The sequence below is a fragment of the Panthera onca genome, chromosome A2, assembly GCF_046562875.1.
Source record: "Panthera onca isolate mPanOnc1 chromosome A2, mPanOnc1 haplotype 2, whole genome shotgun sequence".
Classification (NCBI taxonomy): domain Eukaryota; kingdom Metazoa; phylum Chordata; class Mammalia; order Carnivora; family Felidae; genus Panthera; species Panthera onca.
In genome coordinates, this window is record NC_138340.1 from 146,028,193 (window position 1) to 146,049,062 (window position 20,870).

The window sequence follows — 20,870 nt, forward strand, 5'->3', positions numbered from 1 at the left end:
TACAGGTATTTATGGCAGCTTTATTCCGTAATTGCCAAAACTTGGAAGCAACCAAGACATCCTTTAGTAGGTGGACGGGTAAATAAGCTGCGGTACATCTGCATAATGGAATATTATTTGGCATTGAAAAGAAATGAGCTATCAGGCCATGAAAAGACATGGAGGAACCTTAAATGCACATGACTGACTAAAAGAAGCCAATCTGAAAATGCTACACTGTATTATTCCAATTATATGATGTTCTGAAAAAGACAAAACTATGGAAAAAGCAAAAGGATCAGTAGTTGCCAGGGATCGGGGTCAGGAGTGGGACAGGATGAATAGGTGGAGCATGAGGGACTTTTAAGGCAATGAAATTACCCTATATGATACCGTACCATAATGGTGGGTATACAGAATTATATAGTTATCTAAACCCACAGAATGTACACAACCAAGAATGAATCCTAAAGTAAACTGTGGACTCTGGGTGATAATGATGTACCAATGCAGGTTCATCAACTGGAACAGATGTACCACTCTGGTGGGGGATTTTGATATTGGGAAGGCTGTGCCCGTGGGGGGCAAAAGGTATAGGACAGGTCTCTGTACCTTCCTCTCAGTTTTGCCGTGAAACTGTTTTGTTTTGTTTTTTGAGAGAGTGAGCGAGCGAGCGCAGTGGGGAGAGAGGCAGAGAATCCCAAGCAGGTTCCACATCAGGGCAGAGCCCCAAAGCAGAGCTTGATCCCACCACCTTTGGGTCGTGACCCAAGCCGAAATCAAAAGTCAGTCGCTCAACTGACTGAGCCACCCAGGTGCCCAAACCTAAAACTGTTCTAAAATATAAAGTCTATTTTTTTTAAAAAGCACTATGTGCACGTCTTAAAACATGGAAAGTTTGAAGACAATAAGTCATACTTAGAACTACAACCTAGAGGTAATATAATCCCTTTTCATATTTTATGTATTTTCAAAATTTAAGTGCATATAGCTATATCAATATATCGTTTTTACATTTTTAAACAATTGTTTTTTAAACCTCATTTTTAACTTTTTTTCTACGAGAGAGAGAGAGAGAGACAGAGACAGCACGTATGTGTGCGCACACAAGTGGCAGAGAGGCAGAGGGAGAATCCCAGCCCCGTGTGGAGCTTGAACTCACAAAGTGTAAAATCATAACCTGAGCCCAAATCAAGAGTCGGACGCTTAACCGAGTCACCTAGGTGTCCCTAAACCTCATTGTGTTTTTAAAGGTAACCAAGGATTTTCCTATAAAAATCCTCTGTAATATTATTCTTACTAGCTATACAATATTTCATTATACATACGTACCGTTATTTATTTTTACATTCAATACATTTGAATTATCTACAAGATTTGGCCACTATAAATAATGCTAACATCTCTGTACATAAATCTTTTCTTCTTTTTTTTTTTTTTAGTAAGTTCCACACCCAACGTGAGGCTTGAGCTCACGACCCTGAGATCAAGAGCCACATGCCCTACCGACTGGCCAGCCAGGTGCCCCTACATAAATCTTTTCTTAATTTCTGAGAAATGTCCTTCAGGAGATTCTTAGAACAGAAATGATCTGATCAAAGCATATGAACATTTAATACATATTCCGATTCTATTAAATGAAAATGTTGTGCTAAGTACTATTCAGAAAAAAGTTGATAGGCGGACCTATTTTGGTATATGTCCATTTCACTATTTTAAAATGTTTATTGGATATAGAAGAATTTTAAAAAATTTACATTTAACTTGTGTTTCCTTATGAAGTTAAACACTTTAAAAATATGGAGGCATGTGGCTGCCTCAGTCAGAAGAGCATCCAACTCTTGATCTCAGGGTTGTGAGTTCGAGCCCCAAGTCTGGTGTAGAGACTACCTAAATAAATAAAACTTAAAAAAAATACAACTACTGGTCACTGGTACTACCTATTTTATTAACTACTTACTCCAGTATAGTGGCAAAAGAAATAAAGTTGAAAAAAAAAGAAAAATGTTACTCCTCTTCCACATTGATTTCTTTCTTTTTTTTGAGAGTGAAAGAGAGAGTGAGTGTGTGAGCAAGGGAGAGAGGCAGAGGGAGAGTGAGGAAGAGAATCTTAAGCAGGCTCCATGGTCAGCACAGAGCCCAACACAGGGCTCAATCTCATGACCCTGAGATCGTGACCTGAACCGAAATCAAGATTTGATGCTTAACTGACTGAGCTACCCAGGCGCCCTGCTTTCTCTTATTTATTTTTTTATTAAAAAAAAAAAAAAAAGTTGTATTTGAGAAAGAGAGCATAAACAGGGAGAGGGGCAGAGGGAAAGAGACAATCCCAAGCAGGCTTCGTGCTCAGCACGGAGCCCGACCCAATCCCACAACCCTGGGATCTGACTCAAGCTGAAATCAAGAGTTGGCCACTGAACCGACTGAGCCACCCAGATGCCCCCTTCTCTAAGATCCTTCTATATGCCATGATGATATCTGCGCTATTCACTAATTGGTTTATTTTTGCTGAGGGGCACATCTTATGCATAATGTACATTATTTTATTTTATCCTCTCGATAATAAGTAAATATTACTACCATACTAATTTCAGATATGAGAGATTAGGTAATTCACTCACGATTGTCCCAGAATTTCAATCCAGTTTTCTGACTCTAGAAATGCACTGTACTAGTCCCTTCGTTTTTGTCTATGTTTCAACATTTCCATAATCAAAAGTTGAAAAGTTTCTTGAAAACTTAAAAGAACTCAATGACAAAACTTCGGAACCCTAATATATTCTGCAGATATATTTGATTAAAGTTCAAATTTTTTCTTATTTATTTAGGTTTTCTACCTGTCAATCTCGGCATTTTTTCCCTAGAAAAATTACTATTCCATTTCATTAACTTTTCCATGGTATTAACTTGGTTCAACAAATATGTATATATAGCATCGATATTTCATATACTATGCTAAGAAAACAAACAAGAATAAAAACACACAATCCTGTACTCAAGAAGGTTACAGTCTAGGAGAAAAAAGATAATTAATGTTACCAAGTTTATACAGAGCTATTTAGTACAGATTAATAGTTTTTAAGAAATAAAAATAACTTACATATTCAAGAGTAAACTATGGTGTTTCCATTAGATGAGTATTAAGTAGCCATTAAACAGAAATTATGTTTGGTTGGTAAAACTATGAGTGATTTTTTTTCTCATGAAAACAAAAACTGTAAGTCATATTTGCCTATGGGTTATTAATTATCACTACACATACATTTCCTCATAAAATTTAACTTATACAAAATTTTCTAAATGTTATTATTTGCCAAAATTGTTATTGGGTAACCAGTAGTATGCAATTTCATTACAAAGAAATATTACGTAACGGGTAAGGGCAGTGTGTTGATTTCACTTCCAGACATTCCTCATTTAACTAGCAGCTGTAGGGATGTAGTTCTAACTAGTGAGAGCGTCTGAAAACGTGACCATGCCCCCTTTAACACTCCTTTTATATTCTTACACTTCAGGCAGGAGTCACAATTTCAAATTTGTCAATTTTGCTTCTATCAAACCCACTTTGTGGAAGTTGGAATGGAGGTTTCTAGTCATCCCATGAAGGGTGGTGCCCATCACGAAGAGTCAAACTACACAACAATCCCAGTTTTTAGCTTAGGAGATATTCCACATGATGAAAAGCATTAAGATTCTGTAAGGATATACAAAAGTTTCATATAAACAAGCAAAGAAAGAGGGCAAACATAGATTTAAAAAACTAAAGTAAAAAAATTATCATAGTCTCAACTTGTTTGAAAGACCCTGCAGAAAGATCCTAGAGGGTGACTCTCAGTCCATTATCTTTCCAAAAGCTGATTTTTTTCTTTCATTTTAGGGTGTGGTATACATAACGTCTGACTAGGTATCAGGATCTGGGTTCTGTTCTTGGCTCTTAAATGGGCAATTTGGGCAAGCCAATTACCCACTGTTTCTCAGTCCTGTCAGTGAGAAAATGAGGAGTTTTGATTCATTTGGTGATTTTCAAGGTAGCTCCCAATTCTAAAATAATGTGACTGGCCAGGAAAAAAGATTCATTACCTTATTATAACCACTGATGGGAGAGTAAGTCACTCCAGGGCTATAGGAACTGCTGCCACCTGATGACAGACCTTGCAGCTGAGGGCTGTATCCGGTTATACAGCTGGTGGTGAACTTGGGGCTGGTACTGGGTGAACGAGATGGGCTATAGCTCAACACGCTCTGACCCTGAATTGAAGGAGAAGGTGGCGAGGGAGGGATTTGGGTTGCTGCCAGATCGTGTGGAGGAGTAGTCTGTACAACTAGAAGGAAGGAAGGAAGGAAGGAAAGAATGAATGAATGAATGAATAAATAAGTAAATAAATAAATAAATAATATGTGCATGCATGTGTAAGTAAAATTTCTATAAAAACAGACTTAATGAAATGAATCTTTTTCTTCAGGAAAAGAGAAAGTAATAGAATAACTTGGCTGTTAAATTACATATTATTACCTAAGGACACAAAATAGTGGTTTACCATTTCCATACAGTTTAAAGTAAGAGATTAGCTTCAATCCATAAGGGTTAGTCATTTAATTTTAACTGTGATTAAACAATGGAACAAACTTTCATGAGGTTGTTGAATAGTATTTCCATTCAGTTTATACAAATAGGAATGATAATCATTGGTCTTAAGACAATTTATTATAGACTTGTTTAATATAGTTGAACCAGATGGCTTTAGAAGTCCCTTCCAGCTGAGTCTATAAAAAGGGCAAATTAAATTGAGAAAGATTTATTGCCAACCTTTCCCCCACCTTTGCAAAAGATATAAAACACTTACCAGCTGTTTTCAACCCTAAAAGTGTTTGCTGTCCAGGGCTAACAACCAGACTTGTTGGTGCCACAGTATATTTGAAATACCTCCAAAAATCAAATAAGGCGTTTAGGCTGAAGAGGGACGCAAGGGCAAGCTCTGGAAGAGAACAGTTTATTTTTTTTAAGGGGGAGGATGGAAGGGATAACATTTAAAGGTGAGTGGAAAACAAAACCCTTCATACTTTAGCAATTTAACAACAAAACTGAAAACTATCTTCTTAGTCCTCATAACAGTTACCATTTAATGAATGTCTATTAGGTATAATGTCTATGGCATTTACTAGTAAATTTCAAAATATTATCAGGCACCTGGCTGGCTCAGTTGGTGGAGCATGCGACTTGATCTCAGGGTTGAGTTGGAGCCCCACGTTGGGTGCAGAGATTGCTTAAAAATAAAAAAATCTTAAAAAAAAAAATCACTAACCCTCACAACCTTGTACAATAAACATTTTCACCTTCAGTTGACTAAAGGAGTCAAGTGACTTTTGCAAGAGCACACAGCTAGTTACCGAAGTCATGATTATACACTCAGGTAGGCAGATCCCAAAACTCTTGCTTATTAAATTTTTTAATGTTTATTTATTTTTTGAGAGACACAGAGAGATAGAGCATGAGCAGGGAAGGAAGGGGCAGTGAGAGAGAGGGAGACACAGACTCCGAAGCAGGCTCCAGGCTCTGAGCTGTCAGCAGAGCCCAACGTGGGGTTCGAACCCACGGTCTGTGAGATCATCACCTGAGCCGAAGTCGGACGCTTATTCGACTGGGCCACCCAGGTGCTCCCAAAACTCTTGCTTATTCACTTGCCACACCATGGACTCCACATTAACATGTGTATTAGACTACAAATTCACTTTAATGGCCGTAAAGACTCTTTATACCCTCTTTATACTGAAGAGCAGAGAGAAGTAGAGAGGAGGACAGAACGAGGAACCTGAGGAAGGCTTTAATGGAATAGAAATCTGATTGTTCTTGAAAGGAGACATGGTAGGGATTTAGGGAAGGCATTTCAGAGAAAATAAATGCGAATCACCACCACCAACAGTTATTTTTCATCAGAGAACTCTAATGATTACCTGGAACTATACTGTTTAATTACTAGAATGTTCCTTCCATGAGGGCAAGGATCTTGTTCCCTGCCTGCTATATTCCCAGTTTTTGGAACACACTACACACTTGAATATTTATGGAGTGAAGCAATGAATACTAAGCTGAATTAAGCATGAATGCAGTTGTTCATTGGTAGCAAACCTAAATCACAGTAAAAATTAATTACTTACCAATATACCAAAGGGGCCAGTATGTCACATTATAATATGAACTAATCAACTTTCCGGTCCTGAAAAAATTAAGAAGCCTTTTCAAAATCTTAAAAAACAAACAAACAAACAAACAAACAAACACAAAAACCAAACAACAGAAAACACCTAAAATCAAAAAAACACAAAAACCTGTGGAACCAACCACTGTCCTCTTTAAGTTTCACTTTTTTTGATTAATTAACTTACATTTCAGTATATATCATTCCAGCCACAGATACATTTAGGAGTCCCCAGGCTAAAACCACTTTCTTAGCTTCTGTTTCTTTTCTCATCTTGATGGTTCTGTCAATAAGGGAAGCACTAGGATTTGCCTCCCCTTGCATCTATCCAAAAACAAAAAAGCACAGGAATTAACGAAGAGAAACCACTTCCCCATTTAAGAAATCCAACTTGTGTCCTTTATAATTGGAACTAAAAACTGCACATATTTTCCCTTATCTTTAATGTCTTTCCAAAAAATTTTATTTATTATTGTATGAAAAGGAAGCCCTAAATTATAACTTTATAGGCACCATATTGTAATCAATAGGGAACTTGCTCATCACTTCAGAGAACACTTCCAATGAATAAAAATGTCTTATTTTGTAATTTAAAAGGGTGGTGATTTTATGTGCAATTATTCCGTATTGTTTTGGAATGTCACAAAGACTAGCCCCTCAAAATACCAAGCTTTGAGAGAAAATATTCCATATTAGCTACAAGCCATTAAAGACTCTCCTCTTGGGGCGCCTGGGTGGCTCAGACGGTTGAGCCTCCGACTTCAGCTCAGGTCATGAGCTCATGGTTTGTAAGTTCGAGCCCCAAGTCGGGCTCTGTGCTGATAGCTCAGTGCCTGGTGCCTGCTTCGGATTCTGTGTCTCCCTCTCTCTCTCTCTCTCTCTGCCCCTCCCCCGCTCGTGCTCTGTCTGTCTCAAAAATAAATATAAATATTAAAAAAAAATTTTAAGGCTCTCCTCTTAACATCTTCACGCATAAGATCGTAAACAACTCTGCACTCGGACCGCTGGGCGCCAAAGATCCCAATTTTGTGTTGCCGCCGGCAAAGTGTGAGGACTGAAGTTTTATAAGGGTGAACGCTCCTGTTGTGAAGGGGATGAGAGCGACTGGGGAGTGTGCAGTTTGGGTCCACGCGGGATTTATATTTCCTTTGTTTCGCTAGGCCTCATCTCCGGCAGAAAAACATTAAGACTTCCATATCTGGAGTCGTTGCCCAGAAAGTACAGAGCAGCGCTCTTCCCGCCACCCAGTCCACGAGTCAAAACTTCCCCAGTCCCGAGAGCTTCCCTCCCTGGGTCTCCCAGCACAAACTTCAGCAACCCCTATCATTTCTTTCTTCCTTTCCGCTACAGGTGAAGGGACGCCTGGCCACACCCCCCTTTGGCTGAACCCTCTGCAGATCCGCAGTCGTGGAAACCCCACAGCACGCGTGGACTCCGCGTCCACTAAGCACAAAAATAACCCCGAAAACCCACCATGTTCTTCGGCCGGAAGCTGCTGGCTCGCGCCACTCTCTACTGCACATGCGCGAAGCCAAGCGCTAAGGCGTAGGCAACCAGTTTGCCGGACGACAGTTACCGGAAGAACGGACCTTCTCGCGAGAAGAGGAGGTTGGGGAGGGCGGCTGGGAGCCCTAGGGCTAGGAACGTTACCAGGGAAACAGCTTTAGGGTTTGTGCCTCCCGCTCAGCTGCGGGGAGAAGGTTGGGCAGCAAAAATTCAGACCAAGCTCTGAACCCGCAGTAAAAAGAAATAACTGTAACAAGCTGAATTTCTATATACTAATATAACTTTAGCTTCCTTAGAGCATTTATGGACTCACTTTTTAAAGCAGATTTTATTAAGCAGGGTAGCTAATTGTAGGGTAAAGAATGTGGTAATGTGTCCAGACGCCCATCAGCCTCAGCGAAGCATTTCTCACAAAAAAAGTGTTCTGACCCAGTGTAAATTCTTAAATATCCCTGTGATGAGGTTGCAGCAGTGAGAGGAAACCCCCAAACGTGTCAAAGTTGCTAGTGGTTTTGAGGTTTAAAAAAAATGCAGTCGTTCCTTTTCTTGCATATTCTTCGGAACTGATCCCGAGGGGGAAAAGAGGTTCATCGGGGAGTTCAGTTTGGTTTCATCGAACGAATCCAAACGCCTACTTTGTGCCACTGAGCCGCGCCGGGATGCGAAAGTGGAGCTCCCTGGTTAGTGTCTGGAAGAGCTCAGCCAGCTGGTGACCTAGGTGGGCAGGAGAGGTGGGGGCAGGTGAGCCCAGAGGCGTGCCACGGATGGGCTCCCGGAAGGAGAGCTTCCTGGAAGAGGCGACGCCGGCCTAAAGCACAGGGCCAACAGCCAGGAAGAGCAGGGCGCTGGGACCCGCCGTTGGGGCTGTGGAGAAATGTTACCCTAATGAAAACATCACACCTTTCCACAAGAAGCTAGTGGATTGTTACGTCATGTACGTCTCAATGACCCAAAGGTTTCCTAAAATGCATCTAAAGTCAAATAGAAGAAAATTGGTTCCTTAATAGATAATAATTATTATTTATTTACTGCGTATCATTAATATGCAATGGAATCTGCAGGTATGCTATGCTCTTAAAAGATCTAACAGATTTTTTTTTAAACTGCGATTTTAATAATTTTTGGACTGCCTTAGCAGCAGTAGTGTTTTGCTCTAGTTTTAGATTGAGACGGACTAACTCAAAAATGGTTCGCAGTGAAAGGGTTCAATGTACAGTCAAAATTAGAATACTAGGTTCCTCCCCACCCCATGTCTCTCTCCTAGGAAATTGTATACATTTGATGTCATTTACAACAGACTCCTCGTTCCTCTCTTGATGTCCTTAAGTTATCGTGCATTTGTTGAAGGCTTAAAAAGGAATGGTACTACTATCCAAATTTGATATATAGCTGGCATTATGTATTAGTTTGCTAGGGTTACTGTAAAAAGTACCCTGGACTGGGTGGCTAAAACAACAAAAATTAAATTTTTTCACAGTTTTCCAGGTTGGAACTGTTTTCTCCTGAGGCCTCTTTCTTTGGCTTACTGACTTCTGTGTCCTCACAGGGCCTTTTTTTTCTGTGTCCACATACCCCTGGGGCATCTCTTACTCTTCTTTTAAGGACATCAGTCATATTGGATTAGGGCCCTATCTTTATGACCTCACTTAACCTTAATTATCTCTTTTTAAAAATTAATTTATTTATTCTTGAGAGCTCGTGAGCAGGGAAGGGGCAGAGAGAGGGAGAGAGAATCCCAAGCAGGCTCTGCATTGTCAGTGCAAAGCCCTATGTGGGGCTCGAACTCATGAACCTGTGAGATCATGATCTGAGTCGAAATTAAGAGTCCAATGCTTGGGGCGCCTGGGTGACTCAGTCGATAGGGCTTCCGACTTCAGCTCAGGTCATGGTCTCACAGCTTGTGAGTTCAAGCCCTGCATCAGGCTCTGTGCTGACAGCTCGGAGCCTGGAGCCTGCTTTGGATTCTGTGTCTCCCTCTCTCTCTGCCCCTACCCTGCTTGTGCTCTCTCTCTCTCAAATAAATAAACATTAAAAAAAAAAAAAGAGTCCGATGCTTAACTCATGGAGCCACCCAGATGCCCCTCACCTTAATTGTCTCTTTAAAGCCCTATCTGTGATTATAGTCAAATTGGGGGTTATTCATTCAACGTATGAATTTGGGGGAACACAATCCAGTCTATAACACATTAGACCCACGTATGTTAATCTATATATGGTCTGTGATACGATACGTGTAAAAGACACTGAAAAAAATGAACGAATACCTCAGAGACTTAGATTTTATAGGCGTTAAAATTTAAGGAAAATACAGTGTATACAAATTTCAAGAAAATAAAAAAAAAGATTAGGGCAGAATGCACCCTATTGACACAGGGGGTAAATACCATAACCTTTCGTAGAAATAATTTACGTAAATCTTCCAAAAGCTTAGAAATCCAAGAAGTGTTTGCCAGTTCCTGTCACAGTTACTGAAGTGTATGTCATAATAGGTTGCCAAGGAAATTGTCATACACATGGAGTGAAGTACTTCTCAGTCATCTTCATTCTTTCGAGCATGCTTTATTTCCAAAGCGAGAAGCCATCATGGGAGACCTTTTTTCCTTATTTTGGGAGGTGGATCCTCCTCCCCTACCTTTAAGTTTTCCTATTCCAAGTCAGGATTATGAATGCCAGAAGGATGACTCTTGCGGGGCAATAGGGAGCTTCCTGCTTTGGTATTTTGTCATTATATTGGTCCTGATGTTCTTTTCGCGGGCTTCTGTCTGGGTAGGCTATCCGATTTCATTTTATATAATATGTTTACTGTAGAATAGGGGATTTTCCATAAAATAAATTCACTTTACTTCGATCCAACTACTTTTTAAAAGTTATTTTAAAAATAATGCAATCTCGCTCTAGAGCATCCAAGAATATGGAAAAGGATGAAGAAGAAAATTTAAGCTAATGTAATCCTATTCTCTAGAGATAACCGTTGTTAACATTTTGGAGTATATTCTAGTTTTTTTTTTCTTTTTCTCTATCTCAATATATTTCTCTCCATTTCTCCTTGATCTTACATCGTCGGCATTGTATTGTACATATTTTTGTATCCTGCTTTTTCAAAACTTAGTATTATATTGCAACACTTCCTCAAGTCGTATTCACACAGCAGCACTCCTCATGACTGCATGACTGTCTTGTGGTTGCACCAGAACAAATCTGTGATTCTGAGACATTTAGGTTTGCAGTTTGTCCATAGGCTATGTAACGCTGGGATGAACTTCCCTACTGGTGAATGACCTCCACATTCCTTTTGTAGCCACGTAATTCTAATCAAAGATACTAAAGTTGTCGTATTTATAGAAGACGTGTTGTAGGATTTGGGAGTTTGTAGAATGAGGCACTACACTCTCCCGACAGATAAGATGTAGAAATAAACTAAACAGAACGAAGGTCGGCATTCTAGACCACCTACTAGCAGAAGAAAATACCATCCTCTTAGGAAGGAGATAGCCCAAATTTTCAGGACTGTGAATCTCCAACATATTATGAGCAACCGAGCTCTTATAAATTGCTGACATGGAGTCCTTGCTGGCCATTCATACAGGTTGATGATTACTCAAACCTCCATCATTTGGCATTACAGTCAGAACACTGGGCTGGCAATGGGCAGCTAGACCGAGTGCTGCATCAGCTCTAGAAGGAGAGCAGGAGGGTTGGTCTATCTATGCCAGCTGGATTCCATTATGATAATCAGAGACTCTTCCCCTCACCACCTCTTCCCCCCGAGAAGTTTCATCTAAAGTCTAAATGCTTCTTCAAGTAGATACTTTGCCGAAAGGAGATTTAGAATAGTGATCGCTGATATGTGTCCTAAACTCCCTAGCTAAGTATATTGAATTTGTCTGGATGGGCCAGAAAAGATACTTTAGAAAATTAACAAAAAATTGAAATTGATTCCTGGCAATTTCCTCATGAAGACCACTTACGAGGTCTAAGCTATTCTTCTGCTCCTTTGCTTGCGTCAGCTCTTTGGAGTCCCAGAGTCCTGAGCTTCAAGGACCTGAAGAGAGCACGTTGTCCTGCTTCCTTTCTGTAGGCGAGTAAGGTATCAGTATCTCTCCTTTTTTTTTTTTTTTTTTAATTGATAAACCCCAAGGAAATCAAGTGACTTGTCCAATGTCACACAAGTGGTTAGTGACAGAGGAGATATAGACCATGGTTTCCTGCCATATACTTCGTTTGCTTCAAAGCATAGCTGAAATGTTGAATTAAATCTATTCAGTGCTATTAAAACCTTAATTATCTTAGAGGTTTCGTCTTTCACTTTGTATCCTTATGGCAGTTACAATTGGTTGAACTGCTTCTTCTGAAGGGTCCCAGATTTGAAATCTGAGAACCATATGAGAGCTAGTCAAGGAGGATGGAATTTTTCTTTCACTTTGAACTTCATTTTCTCTGCTAACCTGTGAGCCTTTATTTACAAACCTTGAAGTAATGGTAAAAGTGTGATGGAAATGTGGTGGTAATTATCCTCCACTGCGAAGCACAGGGATTTCCTCTGGATTTGCCACTCTTCAGGATGCATGTACTTTTTTGCTTTCAGAGACTATGAATACTATATTTAGTTTACACATTTGTTTAGTGTTTATTCAGACTGCTGGTGCCGGTATTTTTCCCAACAATGCCAGTCCAAAACTTCTTGTTTTGCATATGTGGAAACTGAGTTTAAGAGGTGTTAAGTGAATCGGAGAAATTGCAGAGTTGTCCCCTGGTAGCCTTAGCCTAGATTTCTCCTCTGTTCTACCCTACTCCTCAGGGCAGGCTCTGCTGCTGTTTTCACTCACGGAGTCACACACAGATAGTTAATAAAATGCTTTTGATAACCACAGTTCGTATGATTCCACTTAGCTTGATGCAAAATCTTTCTCAGGATTTTGTGATTATGTTTTAATGTGACATTAAGTCAAATATAGAGGCTTTCTGTGAAAATGATATAAACCTAATAAATGTTTTTAAACATTCCCCCTTCCTCATCCATTACAAAAGTATGCATTATAGAAAACGTAGAAATTATAGAAAAGTGCAAGCAATGAAATAAAAATCACTCCAGATTACATGGAAATAGCTAACTACTATAATTTTTAGGCTTATAAACTGCTAATCATTTAATAATTATCTCTATACATATTCAATTTAAAATAAGCCCCCCCATCATTTCTAAAAGAGTCGTTTCTTTTATATATATATATATGTATATGTATGGATATGTATGTGTATATATGTACATATATGTATGTATATATGTATTATATATTAAATATACATTAAAATATATATTAAATTAAATATATATTGTATATAAATTAATATGTATTATACTTATAAATATATATAATATATATAAATTTCTATATAATATATAAATTTATAAATATATATTTATATATATTATATAAAAATATATAGGTTAATATATATTAAAATAAATATATATTAAATATACATACATATATACATATATATACATATATATACACATACATATATGTACATATATATTTAATTTAAATCCAAGTTAGTTAACATATAGTGTAATAATGATTTCAGGAATAGAATTTAATGATTCATGACTTACATATAACACCCAGTGCTCATCCCAACAAGTGCCCTCCTTAATGCCCATTGCATCTTTTGTTCAAAAGAGTGGTTTCTTAAAAGAAGATTCCATTCTTAAGGTTTTCAGAGAATGGTTGCCGTAACCCAAAAAGGAGAGAGGCACCTTGTTAAAGATACTTGCCTGCTATTGCAGAGATCAGATATTAAGAAAGGAATGGGCCAAGGGTCCTGGATTGTAGTTATGAATACCCAAGGAAGCACTTTCTACCCGAAGGAAGTTGGACTTTCTACAAAAATTCATTTTTTTCCTAACTGGAGACAACTTAAAAAGTTATAAGGAAAACTATCACTCTTTCACTCAAACTCAACCATTGCTAACACTTGTGGACATTTCTTAGTCTTTTTTCATATTTTTAGTGAACTTGTGATCATACTGCATATACAAATTTGCATCTTGATTTTTTTATTTTTAATTTTTTTAAATTTACATCCAAATTAGTTAGCATATAGTGCAACAGTGGTTTAAGGAGTAGATTCCTTAGTGCCCCTTTACCCTTTTAGCCCATCCCCCCTCCCACAACCCCTCCAGTAACCCTCAGTTTGTTCTCCATATTTATGAGTCTCTTCTGTTTCGTCCTCCGTTTTTATATTATTTTTGTTTCCCTTCCTTTATGTTCATCTGTTTTGTCTCTTGGATTCCTCCTATGAGTGAAGTCATATGATTTTTGTCTTTCTCTGACTAATTTCACTTAACATAATACCCTCCAGTTCCATCCACGTAGTTGCAAATGGCAAGATTTCATTCTTTTTGATTCCCGAGTAATACTCCATTGTGTGTGTATGTGTATATATACATATATATATATGTATATATATATATATATATATATATACCACATCTTCTTTATCCATTCATCCATCGATGGACATTTGGGCTCTTTCAATACTTTGGCTATTGTTGATAGTGCTGCTATAAACATGGGGGGGCATGTGTCCCTTCGAAACAATACACCTGTATCCCTTGGATAAATGCCTAGTAGTGCAATTGCTGGGTCGTAGGGTATTTCTATTTTTAATTTTTTGAGGAAGCTCCATACTGTTTTCCAGAGTGGCTGTACCAGCTTGCATTCCCATGCATCTTGATATTTAACTTAATATTATAACATGCATTTTCTTATGTTGTGACGTGCCTTTATTATAATAGTTTTTACAACTATATATGATGATTGTACCATAATTTATGTAACCATTGCCTCCTTTTGAATTTTACGTTTTATATTATCTTAATTACTTTCTGATTATTTTTGTGCATAGTCTTCTCTCTTTGGGGGATTATTCCCTGGATTATTAGATTCCTAGTGAGAATTATTGTGTGTCAAAAGTGTTACCAGTATTTCTAAAATTTTGATACATTCTGAAAGAGTTGCTTTATATTTATATCTTTTGGCAAAATCACGTTCAGCATCAAAAAATGGGGCATGGATCTGAACAATGGAACAGACTTATTTATGGAATATTGGGCTAGAATATTTGAAATTGGAACTCTTCAAAGAAATCCATTTCTTTTTTGCTGCCAGATTCACAGATAATGCGTCATGGTTGCCTTTTGGAGGAAAGTTCCTGAAGGATTTAGGAGATATTAAGTTTATGAACTTTGGTAAAGATCTTCAAAGATAATGGAAAAGGAGACCTGATGAAATGTCCTTTACAAAGTAATTTAAGGGGTGCCGGGGTGCCTCACAGTCTGTTAAGCGTCTGACTTCGGCTCAGGTCATGATCTCACAGTTCACGAGTTCGAGCTGTACTGACAGCTCAGAGCCTGGAGACTGCTTCACATTCTGTGCTCCCTCTCTCTCTGCCCCTTCCCCACTCACACTGTCTGTCTCTCTCTCTCTTTCAAAACTAAATAAACATTAAAAAAAATTTTTTTTAAGTAATTTAAAATCAATCCCAGTACCATCAAATCTGTTTTTAAATGATATTTAGGGGCACCTGGGTGGATCAGTCGGTTCAGTATCCGACTCCTGATTTCTGCTTGGGTCATGATCCCAGGTTCAGGGGAATCAACACTGAGCATAGAGCCTGTTTGAGATTCTCTCCCTCCCTCTGTCCCTGCCCCTCTCCCCCACTCAAGTTCTCTCTCTCTCTCTCTCAAAAAAAAAAAAAAAAAAAAAAAAAAAAAAAAAAAAAGTTTAAATAACATGTCTTTGTAGTGTGAATACAGGAAAACTTTATAACCTACAGATCCTTATCAGTATTGTTTTCTCTCAAGTCTTTGTTCCATTTGGTTTGGTTCAGAACACATTGACAGATTTGGCATCAAAGCCTGATCTTCAGTGGGCAGCAGAAGGATCACTGTAATGGAAACTCAGTAAGAATTTATTGAATCGTACTGAATGTTTAAAATTAGACATTGTCCAAGAGTCTAGGGCAGCAGTGGAATTTTTTTTTTTAATTTTTAATGTTTATTTATTATTATTTAGAGACAGAGAGAGACAGAGCATGAGCAGGGGAGGGTCAGAGACACAAAATCTGAAGCGGGGTCCAGGCTCTGAGCCGTCAGCACAGAGACCGACACGGGGCTCGAACTCACAAACCGTGAGATCATGACCTGCGCTGAAGTCGGACGCTTAACCAACTGAGCCTTCCAGGTGCCCCTGGGGCAGCAGTGTTTTATAAGTAAATGTAAGCGAAAACCAACCAACTGAGATTGCTATTACTAATCTGTATTTCTGAAGCAGATGTCAGAGAAGAAAAAGGATGAAGACAGTGGGACCAGCACCTCGGTCAGTAAAGGTGAGCGTGGGTGCATATTTGGTATTGGACTGTGATGAGAGAAATATGTGCTGAATGTGGAAAGCAAAGTACAGAGGAGAACAGCCCAGAATGGCTATAGGGCCTCCCCAGACCTGTGGTGGCCCCTTGCGGGAGCTCCTTGCTTTAGCCCAGGACAGCTTACCTGCTTTTGCAGAGCCGCTAGAGGCTATAAATTACTGGTAGGTAGAGCTCAAGCTCTCGCTTCATTCCTCAACATTCTCCCTTCACATAGCTCCCTTTTCATATACCTTTATTGTTCGGGTTGCTACAGCACTGTGAGCTTTGTATGACATCTTTTTAATTTTTTTTTTAACATTTATTTATTTTTGAGACAGAGAGAGACAGAGCATGAGCAGGGGAGGGGCAGAGAGAGAGGGAGACACAGAATCCGAAACAGACTCCAGGCTCTGAGCTGTCAGCCCAGAGCCCGACGCAGGGCTCGAATTCACGGACCGTGAGATCATGACCTGAGCCGAAGTCGGACACCCAACCGACTGAGCCACCCAGGCGCCCCATGTATGACATCTTTTTAAATAACCTAGAAGTTGTGGTGTGCTGTTAAGTGTTTTAACAACTGACTCCCCAAAAATGTGGATGTGTGTCTACGTGGGGTTTTTTTAAATGTCACTGACATGAAGGATGTATGTCGCACAATTTACAAGTAACAAAACATGTAATACACTTTATAGTAAATTCCATATAGATCGCCAGTTGTAGCTAAATGCTTTCCTTGATTTTTGCCAGACCCTTGCATCCTTGGCCGGCCTGTGGCTGCAACGGACGAACAAGTGTAGCTCCAAAATGAATGTTCTTTTCCTTTAAATTAAGGAGTAAGATGAAAGAAACAAGATGTATGTTAGAACTTAACCTGGTTGTCAATGATGTGACTTCTTTGCTGAATTGGATAATAGTTTTAGAATACTCTGGAAGCATATTTCCCTTGTTTTTGGGTGCTATTCAGAATGTGGTGGCTACAGGATGACACTTTTTTTTTTTTTTAAGTTTATTTGTTTATTTTGAGAGAGAGAGAGCACACATGTGTGAGCAGAGGAGGGACAGAGAGAAAACCCCAAGCAGGTTCCATGCCCAGCGCAGAGCCCAACATGGGGCTTAATCCCATGACCCGGGAGATCATCACCTGCCACAACCAAGAGTCGGACACGCAACCAATGAGCCACCCAGGCACACCATGACACTTTTATTTTTTATTTTATTTCATTTTTTTTAAAGTTTATTTATTTGAGAGAGAGGGAGGGGGACGGGGAGAGGAGAGAGAGAATCCCAAGCAGACCTTGCACTGTCAGTGAGGACCCCAATGCAGGACTTGAATTCAAGAACCAGAGATTATGACCTGAGCTGAAGTCAAGAGCCACCCAGGCGCCCTGCCCATGACACTTCGAAATGTGACCTATGTTAGTAACCTGTTTTTCATCACTTTAAGCCTAGACAATCCACAAAACCATAAACCGAGACCTGATTTTTAGTGCTTGTTGATTTCTACGCCATCCATCAAAACTGATTTCAAATTACCAGTGTGATGTTACAGGGGAGAGATGCAGGGTAGCACATGATTACGTGGTATTTCCAACCAGATAGGACAGAAATAGCTTTAAGAGCCTACCTCATAATAAAATGTAATAAAATAATTAGGAAGTGATTAGTTTTGAATATTTATCACATTTATGTAACCTAAATTGATTTAATGGCGCGTTTGTATAATTTCATTTTTACTAATGGCTGTGTTTTAACAGCTATCTTATTAAACTCCTGAAAGCTTCACAATCTGTTTTTGCCAGCCAGCTGGGCAAAAGACAACTCCAGCACACTCACTGTGTAGAGAAAAGATCCTTTTTAGTTTCCCGCTACCCAAATCACATTCACATACATACTGGAATCTTTAAGAATTCGAGGCAAGGTTAAAAAGGGTCCTTCTCGGGGCGCCTGGGTGGCTCAGTTGGTTAGGCGGCCGACTTCGGCTCAGGTCATGATCTCACGGTCCGTGAGTTCGAGCCCCGCGTCGGGCTCTGGGCTGACCGCTCAGAGCCTGGAGCCTGCCTCGGATTCTGTGTCTCCCTCTCTCTCTGCCCCTCCCCCGTTCATGCTCTGTCTCTCTCTGTCTCAAAAATAAATAAACGTTAAAAAAAAAAAAAAGGGTCCTTCTCTGGAAAGGCTTAGAGGCCTTTCCCTTGGTCTTATATCGGGGGCCCACAAAACTTCAAAAGCCGTGTGTCAAGCTTCCATTTGACCCTTCTGGTCTTTAGGAGATTTGGTGTACAAGTGGTATAGATGCAGGGAGACGCCAACACTTGCAAGTGAGTGGAGAAAAGTGGTGGCTTGGCAAATGGCAACTGAGAGTGAGTTCACACGTGCCATAGGCTTCCTTAGGGAATATGAAGTTCCGGTGACCAATAATATGCCTAACATATTCATCTGTTTCCTTGGCTGTTAGCAAGCAAAGATACTTCCTTTAAGCGGCAAAGCAAAGATGGTGACTGGGCCTCTTTACAAGTGATGAAAAAACCAAAGCAGAGCCAACTCACCCCTGTAACTGAGTCTGAACTGGCTTTGGTCAACGCCTCTCTGGAACAAAGACGAGCCAGGCTCCATTCTCAATTCAGCCGGGTGAATCAGACCCAACGTGATAGTGATTCTACCGAGTGTGACGGTGAAGAATCTAACTCGGGAGCCTCTTCGTGGAAGGAGAGTGAAAGTGAACATCACCCATCGCCAGCTAGTATTCAGAAGAGGAAAATAGCTCAGAGGCAAAGGAATGCGGGAAGCTACCAAACCAGGGAAAGGCCCTGCCTCCACTGCAAAGCCATGAGAACCAGTGAGTGGTTGACACGCCATTTCCTTCAAAACACTTCAGGAACAACCCACACGAAGGCAGATATTCAAGAGGAAAATCGTGTACCTGACATTAGCACAAAATACAGCAAAATTTGAATTTTATCAAGTCCTTACCTTACGCGAAGCCAAATGAAAGAGACGAATAAAACACAAAAAAATCACCAGAGCTCTAGGTAGGGAGGCTTTTACAATAGAGTCTCTCTACTAACAACAAAAACATACTTGGAACCCAAGAGGTAAAATTTCTGATAATCCTTTGTCCAAAAACAGGCCAGTGAATTTGTTTATGGCACCGTTAGAACATCAAAGGTCTGCATCTCCTATGGGTTTTTTTTTTTTTTTTCAAAAGAGCAGAAGACATATATTATTCCTTGCGTATTTGTATTTTGTTTATGTCTGTACTACAAACAAGGAAGCTCTTTGAAAATATACTTATGTTCACAAACCATTTACATGTATTCGTATGTTTTGACGGTCTGACTGACTGAATGAATTCGGTGACATTGGTTGGCATGGAATGGACCACATTCTCCAGGTCCATATTTTCAGGTGACTCTATCTGAGCTGCATTGTTGCACATGCATCAGCTACAGTCGGTGAGGAGGAAGAAAGCCTGGAGAAAGACCCGAATAAGTTTTGGGCAATCTAATGTACAGCATAGGGACTCTGGTTAACAATACTCTTACAATGCCATCGTTGAAAGTTGCTAAGAGTAAATCTGAAAGGTTCTCACCACACACAGCAAAATGGTAATCATGAAAGGTGATGGAGTGCTAAATAATCTTATTGTGGTAATCTGTCACAATATATATGTGTATCAGATCATCATGTTATACACCTTAAACTATACATGTTATAGATTATGCATGTTATACGCCAGTAAAGTTGGAATTATATCTCAGCAAAGTTGAGATTAAAGAATTTAAAAAAAAACTATGCCACAAAATGCTACCAAAAAAAAAAAAATCTATCAACCATTGCTTGAAAAGAAAAAGACTATTGTAATAGGGGTTAAATCTGTTGCCATAGGGGAGAAAATCAAGCTCAGCTCCAAATACAGCAAGGAGGAGGGGTGATTTACAGCCAAGGAGCAGGATGGGGGGTGGTTAATGAATGGAAAATTACTAAGAGGAGACATCAAGGGTAGAGGATTCTCAACAAACTGACCTAACAGGATTCTTGCTAAAGATAGTCAAGGATTTAGGCATCAAAGATAGAAGAAGGGGATATTGATCAGATATTAAGGGTAGGGAGCTCTCACTAAACTTACTTAAGGTGGATTCTTGCTAAAAGTGGGGCCAGGCACCAAAGTTGAGATCTGGGTGTGAAGAAGGCTCAGAGGAGCCTGACTAAAATTTGGTCAGAGAGAGTCTTTATGGAAAGTTAGCCACAATCCGGACGTATGTGAGGTTGGGCTTTTGAGTTAAGTGGGAACCCCAGCAGTGGGACATTCAGGCAGGTCTCAGTAGATGGGTGGCCATTCTGGAGACCATTCTCCAGATGGATAGCAGAACCCCAGCTGGGATATGAAAGGAGGCCCCGGATCCCAGAGAAGAAGGCTGGCAAGGACAAGAGAAACAGCAGGGACTGTAGTCCCTGGGCTAGAGTTCAAAGAAGGCCTTGAATCTTGGGAAAGGACTTAGATATTATATATGATAAAGACTGCAACCTGATTGATACTGGGGACTGAGCCCTTCATGACTCACAAGCTATGATCACAAGCTATGATTTTTGGCTCAGGGGTTACTCCTGCTAATAGTAGCTTTAAAAAAAATTTTTTTTTTTTAACCTTTATTGTTGAGAGACAGAGAGAGACAGAGTGTGAGCAGGGGAGAGGCAGAGAGAGAGGGAGACACAGAATCCGAAGCAGGTTCCAGGCTCTGGGCTGTCAGCACAGAGCCCGATGTGGGGCTCGAACTCACG

General features: G+C 39.7%; 2 protein-coding genes across 6 annotated transcripts in view; one reads left to right on the forward strand and one right to left on the reverse strand.

Annotated features, from left to right (window-relative positions):
- The window catches only part of TMEM209 (transmembrane protein 209), a 37,604-nt gene extending 29,068 nt beyond the window's left edge, over nucleotides 1-8,536 (reverse strand). For 3 of the 5 annotated variants that reach the window (XR_013552721.2, XM_078439414.2, XM_078439430.2), the window contains exons 1-5: nucleotides 7,139-7,643; nucleotides 6,364-6,500; nucleotides 6,136-6,194; nucleotides 4,824-4,955; nucleotides 4,060-4,301 (exon numbers count right to left, since the gene is read on the reverse strand). Coding sequence is in view for 4 of the 5 variants with exons in the window: in XM_078439414.2 (XP_078295540.1) it covers nucleotides 4,060-4,301; nucleotides 4,824-4,955; nucleotides 6,136-6,194; nucleotides 6,364-6,500; nucleotides 7,139-7,150 (582 nt within the window). In the remaining variant the exon portion in view is untranslated. The other 2 variants (XM_078439427.2, XM_078439421.2) reach the window with 2 other exon arrangements.
- Nucleotides 8,537-10,198: 1,662 nt separating this feature from the next.
- Nucleotides 10,199-19,395, forward strand: SSMEM1 (serine rich single-pass membrane protein 1). Its single transcript, XM_060633136.3, has 3 exons — nucleotides 10,199-10,448; nucleotides 16,022-16,076; nucleotides 18,547-19,395. The coding sequence occupies exons 1-3, from the start codon at nucleotides 10,266-10,268 to the stop codon at nucleotides 19,041-19,043; spliced, it is 735 nt and encodes a 244-aa protein (XP_060489119.2). The 5' UTR covers nucleotides 10,199-10,265; the 3' UTR covers nucleotides 19,044-19,395.
- Nucleotides 19,396-20,870: the final 1,475 nt, after the last annotated feature.